Source organism: Rosa chinensis, chromosome 6 (assembly GCF_002994745.2).
Source record: "Rosa chinensis cultivar Old Blush chromosome 6, RchiOBHm-V2, whole genome shotgun sequence".
NCBI lineage: Eukaryota > Viridiplantae > Streptophyta > Magnoliopsida > Rosales > Rosaceae > Rosa > Rosa chinensis.
In genome coordinates this window covers 63,925,942-63,946,507 of record NC_037093.1, presented here as the reverse complement: position 1 = coordinate 63,946,507, position 20,566 = coordinate 63,925,942, and the positions used below count along the sequence as shown (strand labels likewise).

The 20,566-nt window shown below is 39.3% G+C and overlaps 4 protein-coding genes across 6 annotated transcripts; 1 reads left to right on the top strand and 3 right to left on the bottom strand.

Moving 5' to 3' along the window:
* The first annotated feature begins 113 nt into the window (after positions 1 to 113).
* LOC112173845 (probable flavin-containing monooxygenase 1) lies at positions 114 to 3,139 on the top strand. Its single transcript, XM_024311534.2, has 5 exons — positions 114 to 674; positions 1,061 to 1,301; positions 1,735 to 1,913; positions 2,032 to 2,381; positions 2,590 to 3,139. Exons 1-5 carry the CDS (start codon positions 192 to 194, stop codon positions 2,936 to 2,938), a joined length of 1,602 nt encoding a protein of 533 aa, XP_024167302.1. The 5' UTR covers positions 114 to 191; the 3' UTR covers positions 2,939 to 3,139.
* A 436-nt stretch (positions 3,140 to 3,575) lies between these two features.
* On the bottom strand, positions 3,576 to 9,505 carry LOC112172451 (transcription factor btd). Of its 2 annotated transcripts, none has more exons than XM_024309798.2 (2): positions 4,607 to 9,505; positions 3,576 to 3,904 (listed from the first exon to the last, which is right to left on the bottom strand). In XM_024309798.2, exons 1-2 carry the CDS (start codon positions 5,797 to 5,799, stop codon positions 3,856 to 3,858), a joined length of 1,242 nt encoding a protein of 413 aa, XP_024165566.1. In that variant the 5' UTR covers positions 5,800 to 9,505; the 3' UTR covers positions 3,576 to 3,855. The 2 variants fall into 2 exon arrangements, with proteins under 2 accessions (XP_024165566.1, XP_040364257.1); XM_040508323.1 differs by lacking the exon at positions 3,576 to 3,904 and adding an exon at positions 3,921 to 4,542 and having other exon boundaries at positions 4,591 to 9,505.
* Positions 9,506 to 13,752: 4,247 nt separating this feature from the next.
* On the bottom strand, positions 13,753 to 16,980 carry LOC112172729. Of its 2 annotated transcripts, XM_024310194.2 has the most exons (9): positions 16,519 to 16,976; positions 16,213 to 16,416; positions 16,077 to 16,134; positions 15,922 to 15,984; positions 15,770 to 15,845; positions 15,092 to 15,207; positions 14,712 to 14,801; positions 14,481 to 14,612; positions 13,753 to 14,142 (listed from the first exon to the last, which is right to left on the bottom strand). In XM_024310194.2, the coding sequence occupies exons 1-9, from the start codon at positions 16,836 to 16,838 to the stop codon at positions 14,008 to 14,010; spliced, it is 1,194 nt and encodes a 397-aa protein (XP_024165962.1). In that variant the 5' UTR covers positions 16,839 to 16,976; the 3' UTR covers positions 13,753 to 14,007. The 2 variants fall into 2 exon arrangements, with proteins under 2 accessions (XP_024165962.1, XP_024165963.1); XM_024310195.2 differs by lacking the exon at positions 15,922 to 15,984 and having other exon boundaries at positions 16,519 to 16,980.
* Positions 16,981 to 18,561: 1,581 nt separating this feature from the next.
* LOC112173844 (E3 ubiquitin-protein ligase AIP2) lies at positions 18,562 to 20,048 on the bottom strand. Its single transcript, XM_024311532.2, has 3 exons — positions 19,549 to 20,048; positions 19,031 to 19,464; positions 18,562 to 18,921 (listed from the first exon to the last, which is right to left on the bottom strand). Exons 1-3 carry the CDS (start codon positions 19,910 to 19,912, stop codon positions 18,772 to 18,774), a joined length of 948 nt encoding a protein of 315 aa, XP_024167300.1. The 5' UTR covers positions 19,913 to 20,048; the 3' UTR covers positions 18,562 to 18,771.
* Between the last annotated feature and the right edge of the window lie 518 nt (positions 20,049 to 20,566).

The window sequence follows — 20,566 nt, the reverse complement described above, 5'->3', positions numbered from 1 at the left end:
ATACCATTTTTTGTAGTATACAACTGAGGTTAGTTGAAGAAAATGTCATACTTCTATCCTATAAATACCATAAAGCTCCTCGTTACTCCAACACATGCAAATGTTCATTACAAGCTCATAGCTTTTGCCGCCATATCCAGCTTAATATTCTCCAACCCTTTCTAGCTAGCCTTTTGCTATTCACCAAAAACATGGCTGCGCAACATCTTAACCAAACCCACCTTCACTCAGTCTCCAAAATAGGCATCATAGGAGCTGGTATTAGTGGAATCGCAGCCGCTAAACAGCTTTCGGGTCACAGTCCAGTGGTCTTTGAGGCCACTGACTCGATCGGGGGAGTTTGGAAACACTGCTCTTACAATTCCACCAAACTCCAAACCCCTCGTTGTGACTTTGAGTTCTCCGACTACCCTTGGTCTGAGAGAGACAATGCGAACTTCCCTTCTCATGTTGAGGTCTTGGATTACTTGCATGGCTATGCCACACACTTTGACCTCTTGAAACTTGTCAAGTTCGGTTCAAGGGTTGTGGAAATACGCTATGTAGGTGATGATAGTACCAGTACCCAATCATCTGAAAATTCGAAATCCGGGGAGTATGGGAATCTTTTGGCCGGCCACCCAGTTTGGGAGGTCGGAGTTCAAAGCTCCAACCATACAGACAGTACCATTGAGGTTGTTATTCTGAAACTTGGGTTTTAAGTTGCACCAGTTTTTTCATCATTTTCATGCATGCTGCTTGCGTTTTATGCTAAATTTTGCATAATTGATCGATCTTCATGATCTTCTACTAATTGGGAAACCTATTAAACACAGAGCACAACACTATTTATACCATATTTACTTATCATATCTTCTAGGGATTCGTTTATATTAAGACATATAATTAGCAATATGATAGCTATCATGTAACTTGGGTAATACTCATGCTTGATCTCTGTTTTAATTTCTGTTGAATTTTGATTTTGTCCATAAATGTAATTCGTAAAAATGGTAATTAACCCTTACACAAAAGTGGTCGAATACTAATTAAAGTTTATATATACTTTTGGAGCAAGCAGTGGTATGGATTCGAGTTCATTGTGGTGTGCATCGGGAAATATGGAGACATACCGAGAATACCAAGCTTCCCTCGCAACAAAGGTCAAGAAGTGTTTAAAGGAAAAGTCATGCACTCCATGGACTACTCTAAGCTAGACCAAGAAGCTGCGCGTGAGCTCGTCAAGGGCAAGAAGGTTGCAGTCATGGGCTACAAGAAGTCCGCCATCGATCTGGCACTCGAGTGTGCAGAGGCTAACCAAGGTACATATCGAACGATATATATGTCAAGTTAATATTTTAATTATTTTAAATCACACGTAAAACTGACGTAAATTGATAATCTGGAAGAGAGAATAGAACCATATTCATGATATGGAATCTATAAGTTGTAACGACTAGGTAGACGTACAGGATGGTCAAAATGGTGGAACTGTCAGTATGAAAAGTGACAAAAGCAACATATAAAACCCAGTTGACCACACGCTTTGATCTAGTATTATTGTAGCATGATCAGTTCTAATCATGCCACGCAACAACCTAAATTAGCCTAAAATAGCATCAAGTGTAGCACACCATGTGACAGTTTAGCCAAAAAGATAATTAACAAATAATCAATTGGATTCAAATCTTGTGTTAAAAGCAACATTTTCTGGTGTGCTTGATTTTAAAGTTTTTGTGTTGGTGGATTTTATAGGACCAGATGGGCAACCATGCACAATGGTGGTAAGGACTTTGCATTGGACTGTTCCATCATATTGGATTTGGGGACTTCCATTTTTCTTGTTTTATTCAACGAGGTCTTCTCAATTCCTTCATGAAAGACCAAACCAGAGCTTCCTCAAAGCCCTCTTCTGCCTTTTTTCATCCCCAATGGTAAATTCACGGTTTCCCTTACATTAATGATTTATGTATCTCAAACTTACGGTAAATTCATTAGATAAAAAAGTAACAAAACTCGATGTAACTATTTTGGTACTTGTTCATTAAACAGAGGAAGGCGGTTTCCAAGTTCATAGAGTCATACTTGCTGTGGAAGCTTCCTCTAGTGAAGTACGGCCTAAAACCTGAGCACCCATTTTTGGAGGACTATGCTTCTTGCCAGATGGCTATTTTGCCTGAGAACTTTTTCCCTGAGGCAGACAAGGGTAACATACAGTTTAAAAGGGCATCAAAGTGGTGGTTTTGGAATGGTGGAATTGAATTTGAAGACAACACCAGACTGGAGGCTGATGTTGTTCTTCTTGCTACTGGTTATGAGGGAAAGAAGAAGCTCCTGTCTGTATTGCCTGAGCCTTTCCGCAGCCTCATGCTTGACTCTTCTGGCACTATGCCCTTATACAGGTACCCAACAAAACTAATATCGATTTCAAGTTGATATGTTATGTTGTTCGATTGTTGACTATTGAAGTCAAAATTATTCCCTTAGAACATAAACATCTGATTGGCTAATGTTATGTTCGATCTTGATTCTTGACTAGTAAAATTACAAGTAGTAGTGTACATATATTGATTCCCATTATTGATTTTTTGAATAATTGCTTAATTGCAGGGGTACAATCCATCCACTGATTCCCAACATGGCATTTGTGGGTTTCATAGAGAGTGTTTCGAATCTGCACACAGCAGAGTTGAGATGCAAATGGCTATCAAGAGTTGTTGACAAGGAGTTCAAGCTTCCGACTGTGAAAGAAATGCTTGATCAGATAAGCAGAGAGATGGAAGTGATGAAGAGGACGACGAGATTTTACAAGAGACACTGCATTTCCACTTTCAGCATCAACCACAGTGATGAGATTTGTGAAGAAATGGGATGGAAGTCTTGGAGGAAGAGCAACTGGTTTTCAGAGGCTTTTAGCCCTTATAACAGCCGAGACTATAATGAAGAGAAAGAGGATTAAATTTTCTTGCACCCCAAAATTAACATATAGATGCTATAGATACTGATCTATCATCTATGCATCCCAAAATTAACATATCATCACTATCACCTATGTTTAAAGGGCATTAGGCTCTTAAGCGCCCTAGATGTGCATTTATTTTCCTATAATTATATTGTTCATGAGCTGTTTGATCAATAAAAGAGTGAAAGTATGGTTTATACAGTTGGTTTCTTCTCTCTCTTTTTATCCCTGCTGTGTTTTATTTTTTTGGGATCAATTTATCCCTGCTGTGTTTAAGAAGCTGTCTTTTGTAGTCGAAAATGTCAAACTTTTTCTTTAGTCAAACAAGGAATGACTGATCTTTTGGGATGACCTTTCTGGCTGCTTGGATAAACCTAATTTGATGCACAAGACAGAACTGGACATGTAAATTTTGCCCTTTTGTGATCATATAAGGTCAGAACTCAGAACAATCTCTGCTTAAAGGATCGAAATACCCTCTTTTTTTTTCCTTGACTGAAGGATAGAAACACCACTTGAAAAGCCAATTGTTTCCTGATTTCATTATTTAGAAAGAAAGAAAAAATTGCTGTAATTTACAGGTAGTTGGTAATAACAGGTATGGAAATCAAATGTACAGGACGAAGCACAGCCCTGAAACTTAAAAAGATTGAGATTTACATAACTCCATCAAATATCCAATATATTATAATATCAAGCTGCGAAAAGACAAAAAGCAGACACTCTCCTCTCCTCTTCCTTCATTATTTCCTCTATGGTCTTGGCTCTTGCCTACTTTAATATATATTGCAAAGCCTTTATTGTATCCTCAACATGAAAGGAAACTAGAAGGAAACAATTAAAAGTATTCAAAGAATTAAAAAAAAAAAAGGCCAAAGATTTGATTAACTAAAAAACATCAATCCTTGTCATTCTCAAGCTAGCCATTCACCATCAAAACCTTCAAATTCTCCAATGTCCATGCTGTTTGTCACCAAAATCACAAGGTGAAAACAAAGCAAGAAATGAGTTAGCAAACTTATCAAATGCCTTAATTAATTCAGAGACATGCAACAAAATAAATTTCCTTCTACAAAGGCTAAAGCCTAATGCAGAGAAAAAGAACAGAGAATTAACAGTTGGGAAAAAAAAAAAAATCCTGTGAGTTGGTCAAGTACTCAAACTAAGGCAGCCTTTATAGAAATGCCATAATATCTGACTTGGGCATGTAGAGACCTACACTTTTTTGTTTACCAACTTCAACAATTTTCATCTTTGGGCCTTGGGACTCAAACTTGAGGCACTAAATGCCTCTCAGCCTCTTCTCCTCATCATATTAAACTCACAGAGCTCTCAGCTGTATTGATCAAGCTGATCAAAGAAAAAACCAAGAAACAGAGAAGCTGATCAAGCTGGTAACAATTTCTCAAGGCCTTCCACCTATTTTAATGGCTAGCTAATGGGTCCAGGTAACATCACACTAATGACAACATAACACTATGGCAATTGGTGAGATTCAAATATACAATTACTAAGTTGAGAAAAAAAGACAAAACGAAACAGATTCTAATGACGCAATTACTAAAAATATTTCCACTTTATAGAAACAAGAGACTGGACCCTTATGCTACAAAGAAAGCTATGGAACAAAAGCCGTTTTTTCCTAAAATTTGTTTGGTTTCTTACCAAGGCAAGGCAGGATCTTGAAAATAATCTGCTGAGTAGTAATCATTCAAATGTTGTTGAAAACTGCCCTCATTTGCATTCAGCCAGGCTGGAAACTCCAGGACTTCATCAAATGGAAGGTGGCATCCATCATCATCTTCAGCCTTTAAGAACTTGAACCACCATGCTGAAGCTACCAAATTCATGGTGTCATTCCATTCCATCTGATGCTGCTCTCCGATTGATCTGATCTCCGCCATCTCCTCATCATCCATTGCTGCATGCAAGCCATCTCCACCGCTAGTAGCGATGCCAGAGTCGTCAACATCAGCTACAGCAGGGGCCTCCATTTCCATGTGTGATATTGCGGCTGATGAACCAGGAAGTTCATGATCAGTGGCAATAGAAAGACTAGGGGAAGAAGATGATGATGGAGATGAGGCCGAGGCTGAGAATGAGACTGAGCCTGAGGTTGAGTAAAACGGGGGACTGTTGCTGTTGTGGTAAAGGGTAGTGTTTATATTGTTGAAATCTTGAAAGTTGAGGTTCAGGCCGAGGGTCTGGCTTGGAAGAGCTGTGAAATCGAAGTCATAAACAGGCGGAGGAGGAATTCTGGAAGTAGAACTCCAGGAAAATTGATTAGGAACAGAGGGATATTGATGAGAAAAATTGGATGAGTAAGGCAGGGTTTCAAGATAATTGGTTGAATTTGATGGGTAAATTCTAGGATTTCTCCTAGATTTAATCCCTCCTTCTGGCTCAGAGCATGGGTGGGGTTGAGGCAGCAATTGTTGCGATTGTGGCTGTTGTTCTTGTTCTTGATGTTGTTGCTGTTGTTCACTGGCTTGTTTCATAGCCGCTCTATGAAACTTTAGAGCAGTGACAATCTCCCTCCTAGCCTCAGCCATGTTTAAGAGCCTTTCTTGGTAAGGTCTACTGGTGTGGAGTCTCCTCCTTACTTGTTTTTTGTGCTGTTGAGGTTGTTGGGATTGCTGTGCATTTTGGTTTTCACTAAATCCTTCCCTGAATTTGGTGCCACAGTCCAGGAGGTCTTTGGGGTTCATGGTGTCTTTGGTTCTTGAAGAGGTGAGTTGTTTCACTAGGCTACGGATATAAGCACCAGACAGATGATGAGGTTCCTCTTTGAGCTTACTAAGGTCATCTATTTCCATTAATTGATCAGTCTCTTGCTTTGAGGAACGACTCTGCCTCATATCTCTCTCAGTTTAGCTGTGAATGGAAGGAAGAAAGGGTGGGTAGGTTGGGAGGAGAATCATGGGTTTCTTCCTATATTCTGAAGAACAAAGTACACTATGCAGCAGATAAGCACAGGTTGATCTGAAGAAGTCCGGAGGTCCTCATGGATGTTATAAATAGCTGGGGACAGTCTAGGGTTTTTAAATTTCTTTGGATTTTTCCCTGATTTGGCAAACCTCATTTGTTACTGTTTTATTACCTGCTTTAAATGGGCAGTTAGGAAGTTTGGCCTTAACAAACACTAGAGAGATGTATGTTGGCTACATTTTGATTAATAGAGTTTTTGCAGGAGACTTCTGACAGTCCAAGGTCTAATGTTAATAAAGTGTTCATAAATGACCATGAAATATTATTGTGGAGTAAGTAACTTATGAATCTCGACTTAAATGATAGACTTATGAGTTATGAAAGTAGAGATCTCAGGTTCAAATCATCATCTCAACAAAGAAAATGACGAACTATGCACATCAAGTATTACCAATTCACCATATACTTATCAAAAAAGAATGGCATCACCATATGTAGAAAAATCATTCTGTAAAAGGAAACTCAGAAACTATAGCAATGCTGTTAAGACTCTTAAGCATGTACACTCTCACTAAACCAGTAGTCCAGTACTAAACTACAGTCAACTGAAGCCTAACAGAACAAATTCTAGTGTGAACTGTTGCCACATAACTTTCAACCATATCTTGTGCAGAAGCTTTGCCGTGTACAATTAGGACATTATTCTACATTGACTACTCAATGAAAATATTTATTTTCCTCAAAAAGATTTTTATGAGTGATCATAAAAATGATAACAGACGGAGTAGACTTGGCATGCATGCAATCTCAGGACTTAAATTCACCAAATATTCAAGCCACAGCCCATAGAAACCTCCCCAACAACGTGTTCCAATAAATATGTACAACAAAAAAATAAGAACTGCCCTCTCCATTTGTAGAGCAAATACCAAACAAACTGAGAAAATGGAAAGAAAAACACAAATTTCAGCGATAGCAGTTATTTTCCTTAATATAAGTTTGTGTATCCTATGATCCTAGGTATTACTGGATGATCTTTGGGACTGTAAGTATCTGGTTTACAGGTTGCTCAAGACAGAGAGGACATTTTAGGCATAAAAGAATTGACGGGTAGTCTAATGTGTTGTCTATGAGTGAAATGGGGACCAGGCTCTGGAAACGTCAGCAAAAGCCTACAATAGACTGACAGAAGAATCTCCATTACTGTTGTAACTTCTATTATAATTTCTTTTATAGTGAGAAAAAGGAAACCATCCAAATTTTCTGTTTTATACAAGTTGTTCAACATGATTTGAGTCTGTTCATGAGACACAGAACTTGGACCTATTTGCAAAGGCATTTCCACACCATGTTACAGGACAGAAATGCTCCATACCTTCCTCCCTAACCCTTTCCTCAAATTATTAGCTCTTCTTTGTTACCGCCTTTTCTAAATCAACTTTTCACTGCCATATTCTTTACTGTAATGGTGACAGAGGCATGGCTTCTGTGCCTCAACAGCAGAGTTTAAAGGTCTCACTTACAGTTAAAATCAACTACTCAAGTCTAGAGAAAATAATTTTCTTCTGCTAATCATGCTATACATCTCAGGATTAATAAAAGTGAGCAAATTTTATTTTATTTTTGGGGTAGATTGGAAGCAATTTTTTAAGCACTAGAATTTATAACTGTTAAATCAAATATCCCCAAAGAGGAGGGAGATCATCTATATCTGTTCAAATAGTTCCACGTCCTATTTGACTCTGTCAGAAATGTCTGCATAGACTTTATGCAGAATGCTATGCAAGTATGTAACAATGTAAACAGGGGATTGGTACAGAAAGTTATATCCAAGTGTGAAAAGTGAAAACTAACAGCTGCAATCCAGACCATTGTCTCTTTAGTGATTGCATAAATTAGAACATCAAACTACAAGTATTCATAGTCTCACAAAAACAAATTATTGCCTAGGCAAGCTGTCACTAACCCCCTCATTTATATGGATATTTCAGTTCTCAGAAAAAACTGAAATCCAAGTGGATCAAACATATATGTGATAAGAGTCTTTTAAGTAAAGAAATTTCTATGTACGGGTAGAAAAAAGTTAATCGCAACAACATTATCTCTTTCACTTTTATTTGCTTTCTTATTTTGTCTTTAAGTATGAAAGAAAACACTAGAAATAACTTCCAAGTTCACGAAAAGAAATGGTGAACATTAACTATAACATCATCATATGAAGTCTATGTAATACTTGAGCAAGAAAATCCAATGCTATGAGCCCTCTTGGGTTTCCATTAAACTCAAAATCTATTCTTATATATAACTACATTTTTCAGAAGTCGAAGCCTAACTCATTTGCATTTGCCTTGGAGAGAAATTTTAGGGATTGAAATAGCTCCCAATGTGATTTCATAGTTCTAACGTATGCAATCTCTGACCTCCTCATACAATTGGAGAGTTCAGTTCTCAGAAAAACATGAAAACCAAGTGGATAAAACGTATTAGACAAGATGCTGACTTGTCTTGCCGCCCAACAGTCTAAAACATCTAACAAACATATAGCAGAATGGGGATGAGAGTGAAAAAAATATGACAAGCTACGCAAGCACTCACGTCATTGAGTTGAGAAAGTAGCCATTTGGTTACCATTTTCCTAAAGAAGGGGCAACTCCTTAACTCAGTATTGGAACAAGTAAAACCTCCTAATGAGTTGAGTTGAACAACAAGACCTCAACTTTCACAGACTAGCCCTCTAGAAACGCAACAGAAGCTAGCTATTCATACAAACTAACCTAAATTGGACCAACATTTCATCAAATGATTACCAAAGTTCTAGTCTTTAGAAGTTTAACATTGATGTTTTATATAGCACAACTGAAAAAATTACCCCCTAGTCAAGCAATGCCATTTCTTATTCCAATAAACTGGGAAGGTTTTAACACGCCTAATAAATCACACAATGCAAACCAAGCAGAAAACTTGAGGGCAAAGTTTGAATCTTTACAATGGACAATGCAAATGGGAAAAATGGGATAACCATAACTCATAACTGAGTTGAATAAAATAAATAATAAGCAAATTGCAATAATAAGAGAGCGTATGAGAGAAGGAGAGAGAGAGAGAGAGAAACTGGCCTTTTTTTTCTGCGGTGTGTCTGTGGATAACATCAAAAAAGCTTAGATGGATGAGTTTTTGTTTGTGATAAAAACCAAAGCGAAGCAGCCAGCTTCCACCAATGGGGTTGCTTAGCAGCAACATATTGCAGCAAGTGCCTTCCTTGAATATGAAGATAAAATATATGATAAACCCAAAAACAAACAGATGGGTTTTGACGAATCACATATCACCCACCAAAATCCAACCGCCCCTTCCCACACCTTCTTTCTCTCTCAGATCTCTTTCTAGTGGATTCTATTCACACTCACCGCTCTGTGAAAAAATTAAGCGCCTTTTTATTAGTTTTTGGTTTTTGGGGTCTCGTCTCACTAAAAGAAGAAAAGGAGAGTCACTCGGTGCCCACTGAGCTTTGTGCCTCTGAGAGTCACTGCTTGCAGGCAGACCCTGCAGCTCCTGCCCTTCTCCCTCTTTCTCTGGGGTTATTAGCCTTTAAAGCAAGCAATAATGAATGTGTCATTACCCCCGAAATCTGAATTAGGCAGAGGACGCACGGTGACACTGTATATGGGAAATGGTAAAAGGAAGACTCCACGGTCATGTTAAGAGTTCATTTGTGAAACGATTTCAGAGTTTTTATTTTATTTTTTATTATTGAGATCTCACAGGTTCAGAGATTAATCCGTATCGAGGAATCATGTTAAAATATGTCCTCCTTCTGGCCACTAAAAATATATTGAGATTTAACTCCAATCAGCATCGGTTGGATTCAAACCCGAGTGTGGGATTTCCATACCTAGATGCTCTTATCAACTCGACCACCTATGGTGGTTAAAGGGGTTTGAAACTCATTTTATTAAATTTGAGAGTCTATTTTATTTAGTGTAGAAAAGAATTGAGATTGATAAAATGAAACTTACATGAAACACAACAAAATATTTAAACTATCTGATTATCAGTAGTGTTCGCATGGTAGGTAACTGATGAAAAAAAATTATGTTCAATCAACGTTAGATGATCTATCGATGAAAAATAAAATCACTCAACTTTCTATCATTAAATTTACATTCAAGAATGCTCACGTATAATTTTATCAATCATTTACTGAGAATATTAATTTAAGATTATTGACATAATTTACCTCTTTTCTCTTTGTAACATTTTTTTCGTTAATAAATTTCACTCACTTGGTCAAATTTTTTTTAAAAAAATAAAATTATTGACATAATTATTGTACTTCATATTAAACTTGTTGCTCAAAGTCAATGATCTATGTATCCTCTATCTAATCCAATGACAAAAGCACCATGTCTGTGAGAAAAATGGATGAAAAGTTTAGTTAAAAATAAAAGAGAAAATTATATAAATAATATCCGAATTAAGGCCGACTCCTAATTTTAGTACCCGATTATGCAAAATTATTACTTTGGTATCCCAAGTTTGAAGTCCGACCCAACAATCGTACACACCGTCCATAACAGTGTTAAGAGCCCAGTCACGTGGCAAAACCTGAAGGGTAATTGGGTCACTTCAACCCAAATTTACACTCTCTCTCTCAATCAAACCCAAATTCAACAATTCCACCCAAATCACAACCAACTTCTCCACCTGTCCACCACCACTAACCTAAACCGTAACCTAAGAAATCCCAACAATCCATGGAATCGCAGTTTACAAACACAATACACAAACTTTATAAATTTATCTCTGAAATTCGTAAACCTTGTTGCACAGAGAGAGAGAGAGAGAGAGAGAGAGAGAGATGAACAGTGAGGGAATACGTGGCCGACCCAGAAACCGACGAGGTCTTCACCAGAATCCGGCTCGTCCCTTCCGAGAGCAACAAGTTTTTTGCTCAGGACCAAGGCTCTGTGGACTCTGATGGGTCTGACAATCTGGAAAAGCCTTCTTCTTTCGCTAAAACTCTGACACAGTCCGACGCCAACAATGGCGGCGACTTCTCCGTCCCTAGGTACTGCGCAGAAACCATTTTTCAGAGGCTCGACCACTCCGCCGACCCGCCGGAGTAGATGACCGGCATTTATTGAGCCAGAATGCAGCACCCCTCGTCGGCATTTGCTAACGACCGGGTGAAGCACGTTCGTGAACTAGAAGAAGCTCGTCGCCAGTGACTCAATTGTGTTCCTGCGAGCCCAAAACGGCGGCCTCTGCTTTGGGATTCGGCAGGCTAAGTGGGGATCGCCAGCTGGGTCGTCAGAATCAGGATGGAACCACGGCTGTTATGGGGGAGAGTCGGTTTTGCTGTATTCTAGGTTCTCAATGTTTCTAAAAGATGAAGAGAACAAAATGGGGAGAAATCAAGGAGAGAGAAACCAAGTTGCAATGAATTAAAAATATAAAAATATCTTGATTAAGACATGGAGTGACCAAAATATCTCTCAAAATGTGCTAAGTGGCACAAGATTTAACATCGTTAATAACGGCGTGTACGATTGTTGGGTCGGACTTTAAACTTGGAGTACCAAAGTGATACTTTTGTATAGTCGGATACTGAAATTAGGAGTCGACCTTAATTTTATATAATTTTCTCAAAAGAGAAATAAATGGGGAAATTAACTCATTTTGCAATAGATTTGACCTTTTCCTTTTCGGGGAGGGCAGGTTGGTGGTGACTGGTGCGGTTCATTTATTTATAGAAATAATTAGTTAAAAAGAAGGGTGGGTGGGACTGCCTGCCAAGACTGAGGACAAGATGTGACGCGTCATAATCAACGGCAAATTGCCACCGAAGATGCTGACACTGAGGCTGCCACGTGGGCGGATTTTTAAGCTCCAATCAGAACGAAGCTGCCACGTGGGATATGGCCAAAGGAACAGAGTATAGGCAGCAGCAGATGTGACCCTGCCCTACCTAAGCCCAAAAAGCCTGCGCCTTCCATCAATACCCCAAACTTTACTATCTTCGGCACCTCAGTTATTTATTTTCTATTTTTTTTTTCTAAGAGATTTTCCCTTATTTATTATGTCAATTTTTACGATTAATGTCACAAACCACACAAGCTTTAGTAGACGGTTTAAGAACGGCTCTGAGGCTTTCTCCTCCGCCATCTACGTTCATGAAATCGGTGTCATGTCAGTCAATCCATCTCCATTGACGCTTTTGATTTGGGCAATGTACGTAGAGGAGGAGGGTAGCGATATGCATTTGATTAGTTTAAAGATGAAATTCTAATTTTATAATAATTTTGATGAGTTTAAAGTGTAAACACAATACAATATAACTGTGTAACGGTCAAGTGTAACTGCTAGCTTTATTAGCAGTGTAATAGTACAAGTATGGGCGTTAAGCAAAGTAGAGCAATAGCACATGAGATTAGAATCATGCAAACATATGTTGTTGTTGGTGTGTTAAATGTTGAAAGTGGAATTAGCTAGCTAGCTACGGACCTCTGAGAGAGGTAGCAGAGGATTCATGCAAGTAGTAGCTAGCTAGCTAGGTTAATTAGGTCGTCAACTGTTCACAGTTCACACACAGAAGCGATCAATATATCGAGCCTCTGGTGAATGGTGATGATGTTCCCACTTGATCGATCATTTAACCCCCTAAATGTAAAGTCACTATCCGCTATAAGTGGGGGTGGGGGTAGCGGTGGACCATAACCAAAAGTCGACCATTACCATCTCTCTCTCTCTCTGATCGAGCCCGCCCTTTCGACGCAGGATAGTCGCTACAGTGTTTTCTAGAAAGAAATTGATCGATCATCCATCACCGGCCAGAAAAAGCATCACAATTCAGAGGAGCTATGCCTCTGCCTTAACTACTTGGCTTGTAATTAACAAGTTGCAACCAATAGAAACTAAGCAAAATCAATCCTGATATATAATTTCTACCCGTATATATATTTCTCATCTATATCACGCTACCAACCTATGGCTATGGCCCAAACTACCTATATGAATCATTACGGTGGTCACAAACAGCCAGATACTCTCCAGTCTTCCTCCTCTCTAACTGCTACATTTTCATATTTATCGTCTTATCCATCAGCGTAATATTATTGATGATATATTTCTTACAGGATTGAGATGAATATAATGATCTCATAGCCGCTAGCTAGGGTTTTTGGTTTTGATTTTTCTTATCAATTAAATTAAATGCGGCAACATGATAAGGGCCGCTGGCCGGGTGACCGGTGACATGCATGCAAAAGCAACAGAATGGTGCATGCATATAATTAATAACTCACAAATAAGAATGGGGCTACTTGCTCCTTAATCACAAACCCCGTCCCGTTCATTTGCAATCCGTACTGTATAGCATGATTCTGGATGAATATCTGAACTGAAGGAAAATGGTATTATATACAGATAGATACGTTCTGGGTGGGATCGAATTGCTATCACACTTGATACGTACGTGGTCAAAGTACCGTTCAAAGTTTTATGTCTATATAAAAGATTTACGCATACAAATTTGCAAAATTACAAATTGTTGAATCATTTAGTAAAAATTTCAGTAATAATAACAACAAAATTGTGTTCATCTATTTGTAGTTCATTGGTAGAGTGATTCTTGAAGCCATGTGATGTCGTCTGATTTTACCTATTCTTGAAGCCATGTAATAATAATTTAAGAAAATTATTGAAGAAAAAAAAAAGACCATGGCCCCCTATTGTTGACCCAGGGCTTTGTTCATAATAGATCTATAGGTCCTATGGAGCATTAAGTTTTATTGATTTTCACATGCTCAAGAGGTTTTTCATTACTAGTTTTACCTCTCATCGCAAAATGGGATTTTACCGTAGAGGAATTACACCCTGGTAAATTTGACCAAGAGAAAGTGAAGAAATTGATCTTAGATAGCAGGCCCAACATTCAGAAAATGCAGAGGTAATAAAAACCCAACCCATTGTGATACCGATAGGCACAATATACAACATACCGACCAGCACCACTGAACAAGCAGTCAGCTATAATATACAAGCAAACCAGCTATTGGGATGACAATTATACTAATTCTACTTCCTTCAAGGGTTTAGGGGAGTCAAAATGTGTATATCTTTCTTTCAAAATAGCTGCCTCAATATTCAAAACCTCGAAACCAGTCGATTATAGTTCTTGATAGGACTCTAACATCATTTAGTGAAAGAGTTTTAAGACTCTGAGCAATAGCATCTGCAGGAGTGTACAAGGCACCTACTTGCCACTTGGGCTCCTGAAAATACCATAAATGAGGATACATAAAGATAATGGATGGCAAATTTGAGAGCTTCTAATTAAGAGAAAGTAGCAATGAAGCTGATAATGCAGTTAGATGTGAAGACTATATTCTACGAGATTGAGATTGTTCAAGTATTACGACGCAATTCTCAATTAACTTCAGAGGCAAAAATAGCATCTATAAGTACAAATCCTACAATCTAATTTCTGCACCTGTTTTGGATGTGGCTAGTATTTGGTTGAACTTGTTATGAATGACACCTAAACTACCAAAGCTCACTCAAAATTTTGGATAAAAAAGAAATATATTGAGCAAACAAGAATCAAGTTCACCTGGACGCATGGTGTGATATGGTTACCACTTATCTCGACCTTTTCTAGTGTCCCACCAATAGCTTCCACACGAGGCTTCAATGTGTCCTCGAGAGTATCTGTCTCATCAATTCCGTCAAATTTGAACTTCACCTATAGCAAAAGCAGTATATTGAAACCAGAGTACATATAGATTATTGCCATCGAATTTGATTATGATACGGAATAGTAATAGTGGGACATCATCCATACCAGTAGAGTGTGTTTCACATTGTATGAGCTCTTAAAAAATTCACGATTTTCAGAGGGTGTTGGCCTAAACTCTGATGTCCCTTGGGTTACCTGACAGAAAGATTCACTTCTTATAGAATAAGCAAGGCTGAAATCCACAGAACTAAACTCTGATATTATGTGTTTAAGTATAAGTGAACGAATTCTTCCAAGACCACCAAAAACAAAAACAAAAACAAAACAGGGTTTGTACTGGTGCAATGAGCAACTCTTCTATAAGCACGACAATTTTACTATGAATTAAGAGATTATTTCAAGGACCATTGCTAGTTGAATGAAGCAGACCAATGATTCCTATAGGCAACTGGATTATCTTCTGAACCATAAAGATATTAAGATACCTCATTCAGCACCAACGGCAACTGATCAACAAACTTGGTGAGTGAATTTAGAGTTTCCTTTTCATTGTCTGGTAGAACTGCTCCAGCTGCATCAACTAGAGCCTTCCATGCATCTCCTAGATATGGGAAGTTGTGAAAAGAGGGAGCATCAGATACATATCTATTACACTGTCTTGAAATCCCACATTTTATGACACGGCATGCCAGTCAAATTCAATAGCTCAGTTAAAGGGTCAAAGGATTGGAAGAAGAAGATGGATACTAAATGTGGAGGCAGGTAGGTGAAAATGTGCCTTACCAGAAGAAATAACATCATGGGATAAAAAGGTTCTGAACTTACTCTCATGAACCAATACAAATAAATACAGAACATAGTATTGATCAACACTCCTTTCCGAACTGACTTGATAAATGAAAGTATTTCTAAATAGTTTATATCTGTACACACAACATCAATGATAACTAAATGGATTACGAGGAATATAAGCAGTAAATGTTCTTCCAGGAAAAGTAAATCATTCTTGTGGCATGACAGACTAGCTCAGTAAACAGAAAGCAAGGCATGGATCTACTCCTATAAGTAAGCCAATGTGCAACCCATAACTAGAACAGAAAAAAAAAAAAAAAGAAACGAAACTTTATACTGTAATGGTATACACATGTCGATCAGGAAGCTACCTGAGGCAGTCCTTGCCATGGAAGGAACAGGAGATGCTTCTACAATAGGGACCATCTGATTAACCAACGGTCCAAGCTGCACAATAGCATTATCAGATTTTAGCAACCTATATCCAAAATTCCAACATATAGTAGAATCAGGTATTAATCACCTGCTCAAAGTAAGGGACAGCCTCTGTTGCTGGTCTATTGTTGTATGCGATTATGGCATTAGCCTTACTACCACAGGACACAATATTGCTCGTCAAACTCAACAAACAACACTCCATAACCTACACACCAAAAAATCTTGTAAAACAAACCCTACCTTTGGGATTTTATCGGAGAAATAGCTCCCAGCGAGCACTTGGAGTAGTGCACCATTGCTACAAAAACGGAAAGACAAGTCATCAAACCAATACTGCAAAATGATAAAAACATCGAAACCACTCAATTCTAATTACCTATGGCCAACAGAAAACACTGGCAACTCAGCTAGTTGGGCAGGTGATAGATCAACATCGGGCAATCCAGAGGCTAAGACGGTGTCCAAGCAAGAGTTGAACCTCTCATAGACTTGGTGAGCAGCTTGGACATGATCAAAGGTCACATTATACGGCACTGAAATAACCAGAAACCCCTCCTTGGCCAATAGCTCAGTCAAGTAGCTGCAAGAATCAAATTCCACATAAACTTCCATCCCTCAATAACAAAATGAACAATGGGAGGAAAAAAATAAAAAAAGAACAAAACTTTGGTGGAGTTGGGACCTGTAAGTGACTTCAGGAACAGCTCCGATGAAGGCACCGCCCAGAAACTTGATGATAGCCCGGGGCTTCTTGCCGGCCGGCGGAGGGATCAGCAAGCAAGAACCGCTCCGGGTGTAGTTTCGGATGCCTGGGCCCACATACCCATTACTGACACTAGTGGTGGTGTTGGTAGTGGATGAAGTTGAGCTCACTGCAACAACTGCTCTGCTCTTCCATGGAAATCGGAAGAAGCAACTATGGCCATGACGTTTGATTTGGAATTGAGGGAAGTCGTATGCGCATCCAAATTTGGCGGAGGAAGACGAAGTGGTAACTTCCATTATAAGATGGACGGGTTTGGTATACTAAACTAAGATGAGTTCAGACTTAAGAGTGAGATAAGCAGAAGAGCGATTTGGGTTTCTGTTTTACGGTTGTGCCACGGTTGCAACAACCGTTTGCCTCAAATAGCAAATTTTCGACAGCCACTAGATTTCACGTTAATTACAAAGCCGAATCATTCTCATTTTCTGTGATGTCAACTTGTCAAGTATGAATCTTATTACGTCTCTTTCAGGTTCGGGCCCACCTTTGGAATGGGCTCGTTTAGTCTAGTAGCCCGATTTAGCCGATGAACAATAACAATCGATCTAATTTCAGTGAAAATTTTCCTATATGCCGATGCAAGTTTGACACTTATTAGGTGATCTCAGTTTTTAATATTTTTAGTTAATAATATTTTAATAATTAAAAAGTGCACTTCATGTTATCTAGCTGTTCATTTCAATTAGAATATGTGTCCAATTCTATTGTATATCTTCCGGACTCATGCATAATGCGGCAGTAAAGAAAACATACAGATTGTCCAAATGTAGCAGAAACTTTGTTAGGCGAGGCTGAATGTTAAGCATATTTAGTTGGACCCAAGTAACCAAAATATGAACAACAGATTGTTCAGCTCCAATGGCTCTAGTACTTCAAATGCTTTTTAACAATATATCATTGAACTAAAGCTGCACCTTTGACCAGTGTCGGAACCACATAGAAGGCTGTATGGGCTGTAGTCTAGGCAGAATTTTGGTCCAAAAACTCTCAAGTATATGTATATTTCCCTTCAATCCATACTAGCCCCCCAAAACAAAAAATTATATGCAGCTACTCGACTAACTCGAGTCCTCGTCTCCTTGACAGCAGTGCGGCACCAGTTGGAGACGAGCTCGATGATCTGGTCATCTTTGATCGATGGACTCCCCGATGACTGACTTGACCATCTGCTAAACAAGCAGAAACTAGTGAGAAAGAAGATAAACGGCAAAGACAAAAATACCGAGCTACTTACTCTGGTTGATTATGAGGATTAACTGTACCGTTAAGATCCATCTCCTATCAATATGTCTATGATTTCTCCTCCTCTTTTTCGATACCCACTGTTGGTTTGTTCAAACATGACACTTTGCCCTCGTCTATGTATAGGAAATATAAACCTCTAGTGGCTAAAATGAGAGTAAAACAAGTTTGCAGAGTATTATTTTGCAGAGTACTACTATTAACGTACGTGTCTAGCGTAGCTTAGGAGGGTTCCAACTTTCAAGTCATGCTGTTGATGTCAAGTTTCCTTTACTCTGCAGTTTTTTTTTTTTTAAGTACTGTGCAATAGTGTATTTCTAATTAGCCTAGACGACTTTTGTATTCTGGATCCGCCACTGCCTTTGACCTTTATCATGTCGATCCGAATAACCAGAATTTTAAGCATGTTAAAGGTTGAAGCACCCTTGTACCTAGCAGTCTAAAATCCTAGACCCTAAATTAAGCTCTGAAATTTAAAGAAATGGTTGCTCTCAAATCTCTATCCCCTGTGACTAAAGTGGCAACAAAAAGTTTGGAAATGGGAACCAAACCTTGCCAAATCCCATTACATTTCAGGTACCCGGTGTAATTATACCATTCAAGTCATAAGCAGGAGATATAAGTCTAGAGTGAAAAAACCCAACAAATGAACCCCGTAATCTGATTCCATCAGTTATAAGAAGCCATTGCATCACAAACATCATTCTCAAGAAGATATGAACATAAACCGTGCGGTTTCAAGGATATCACTTATAAAGAAGAGAAACTGGCAACATGTACTCTATTCAATGTCTAAATTACAACAGAGATACAACACATCCAGTTGGATTCACAGCCAGTAGAATGTGATGGAATGAATATTACTTATAATTGAAGCTGCAAATTGGACAAATTATTATTCCCATAAACAAAATCCTCTTCCAAACATTAAACATACATGTATTCACCACCCCGAACCGCATTGGCAGCGCCTTTTCTGTCTTCTTCAGCCTCCCTCTCCCTCTCCTTCCAGCTCTCATATGCATGATCATCAGTCTCCAACTCATGCCGGCATATTGGACACGAATTGTGCTCATCCTGCACAACCAAAATCAATCACACTCTTTCACTTACTTGAATCGAAACAAGACACAAAGCAAATCACATTATGATCTACATTATAACATTTACAACAAACAATAATTACCAGCCAAGGTTTTAAACATGGTGGGTGAAAAGTGTGCTTGCAAGGCAATTCCTGCATCTTGTCATTCACAACCAAAATCTCTTTACAAATGCAGCAGTCTGTTCCCAGCTTCTCCAGCTTCTCCTCCGTAATCGTAATCACCGGAAGATTCGCCACCACTTTCTTACTCGCCGGCGGCACCCTCGGCGCTCCTCTCACGTCGTCCAAAATCCCCGGCGGCAAAACGCTGTCAAGGTTGTCGATTAGCGACTGCAGCAGATTCGCCGCGCTCTCGGAGTCGTCGTTGTTGTCGCCGGTCTCGGGTTCGGGTCGACCCGAACGTGAAGACTCGGCGGCTAAGAGAGTGGCGGCGGAGGCCATGAAATTCGACTGGACCAGCCACTGCGGTTGCGGCGGCTCCCGATCCACCGTCAGATGCCCCTCGAAAAGAAACCCTAAGTTTTTCCACAAATTCAAAATTTTCGATTAGAAAAATACCAAATCGGAATCGAGCTCTGAAATTCGGAGAGATCTAAAACCTTGATTCGGCGGCGAGAGATTGGGAGGCTCGTCTTCTTGACGAACGACCTTCTCGGCCTCGGAAATGTAATTGAGTAATTGATTCTTCTCGGCCGGGTCGGAAACTAGGGTTAGGGCGAGGCGGAAGAGGGCCAGCCCGGCGGCCCAGAAACCGGGGGAGGTGTATCGGGTCTTCAAGACGGTGGCGACGCGGGAGATGACGGTGTAGTAGGACTTGCGAAGCGGCTGGGAGGCGTTGGAGTAGCGGTCGCGGAGGAGAGAGACGAGGGCGGCGACGGCGGGTTCGAACTTTTGCTTCTTGGAGACGTCTCTCTGCAATTCGTCTAGTCTTTGCTTCAGGTATTGTTCATCTTCGAAATCCATCGTGTTTGGGTTGGACTGGCTTCTCTGTGTGAATGACTGGTTTTGAATTTTGATGATGAAGAAGAAAGATGCAATTGGAATTGGAATTGGATGATGATCGAGCTGGGTTGTGTTTATATTTGCGGAGGTTGGCTTGGTGAGGAGGTCACCGAAACCGAAACCGAAACGAACAAGGTGTGGAGCCCCAATTCAACGACACCATTTCCAACGTCGTTTGTTACTTTCCCCTTTGAGAGTTCAGATACATAGAGGCCCATATCTCTGAAAATGGGCCCGGCCCAGTACATTTCAACCTGTAGTCTCTTGAAAATAAGTATGGCAGACGGGTCACGTGATTAGTACGCCCAATTAATCATATTTTTCTATCTCTTAAGTGTATTTTCTCTTGCTTTCAATTGAGCACTTGTTGTTGACGCATTATCCATCTTGACTCTTGACCACAAATCGTGAAGCAAGCTTGCAGTAGTGTTTTGTCAACTAATTCGTGGTAGTTCTGAATGAATTTTTTTTTTTTCCTTCTCTTCATTCGCTCCGAAAATGCTGCTTCTTATTTTTCTGTCACACTGATTTGATTCGCAGTCGATCCGGCCGGTGATAAAAGAAAATCACTTATGAGTTTTAGAATGGGCCCAGTTTTCAAGTAGAACGAGAAGT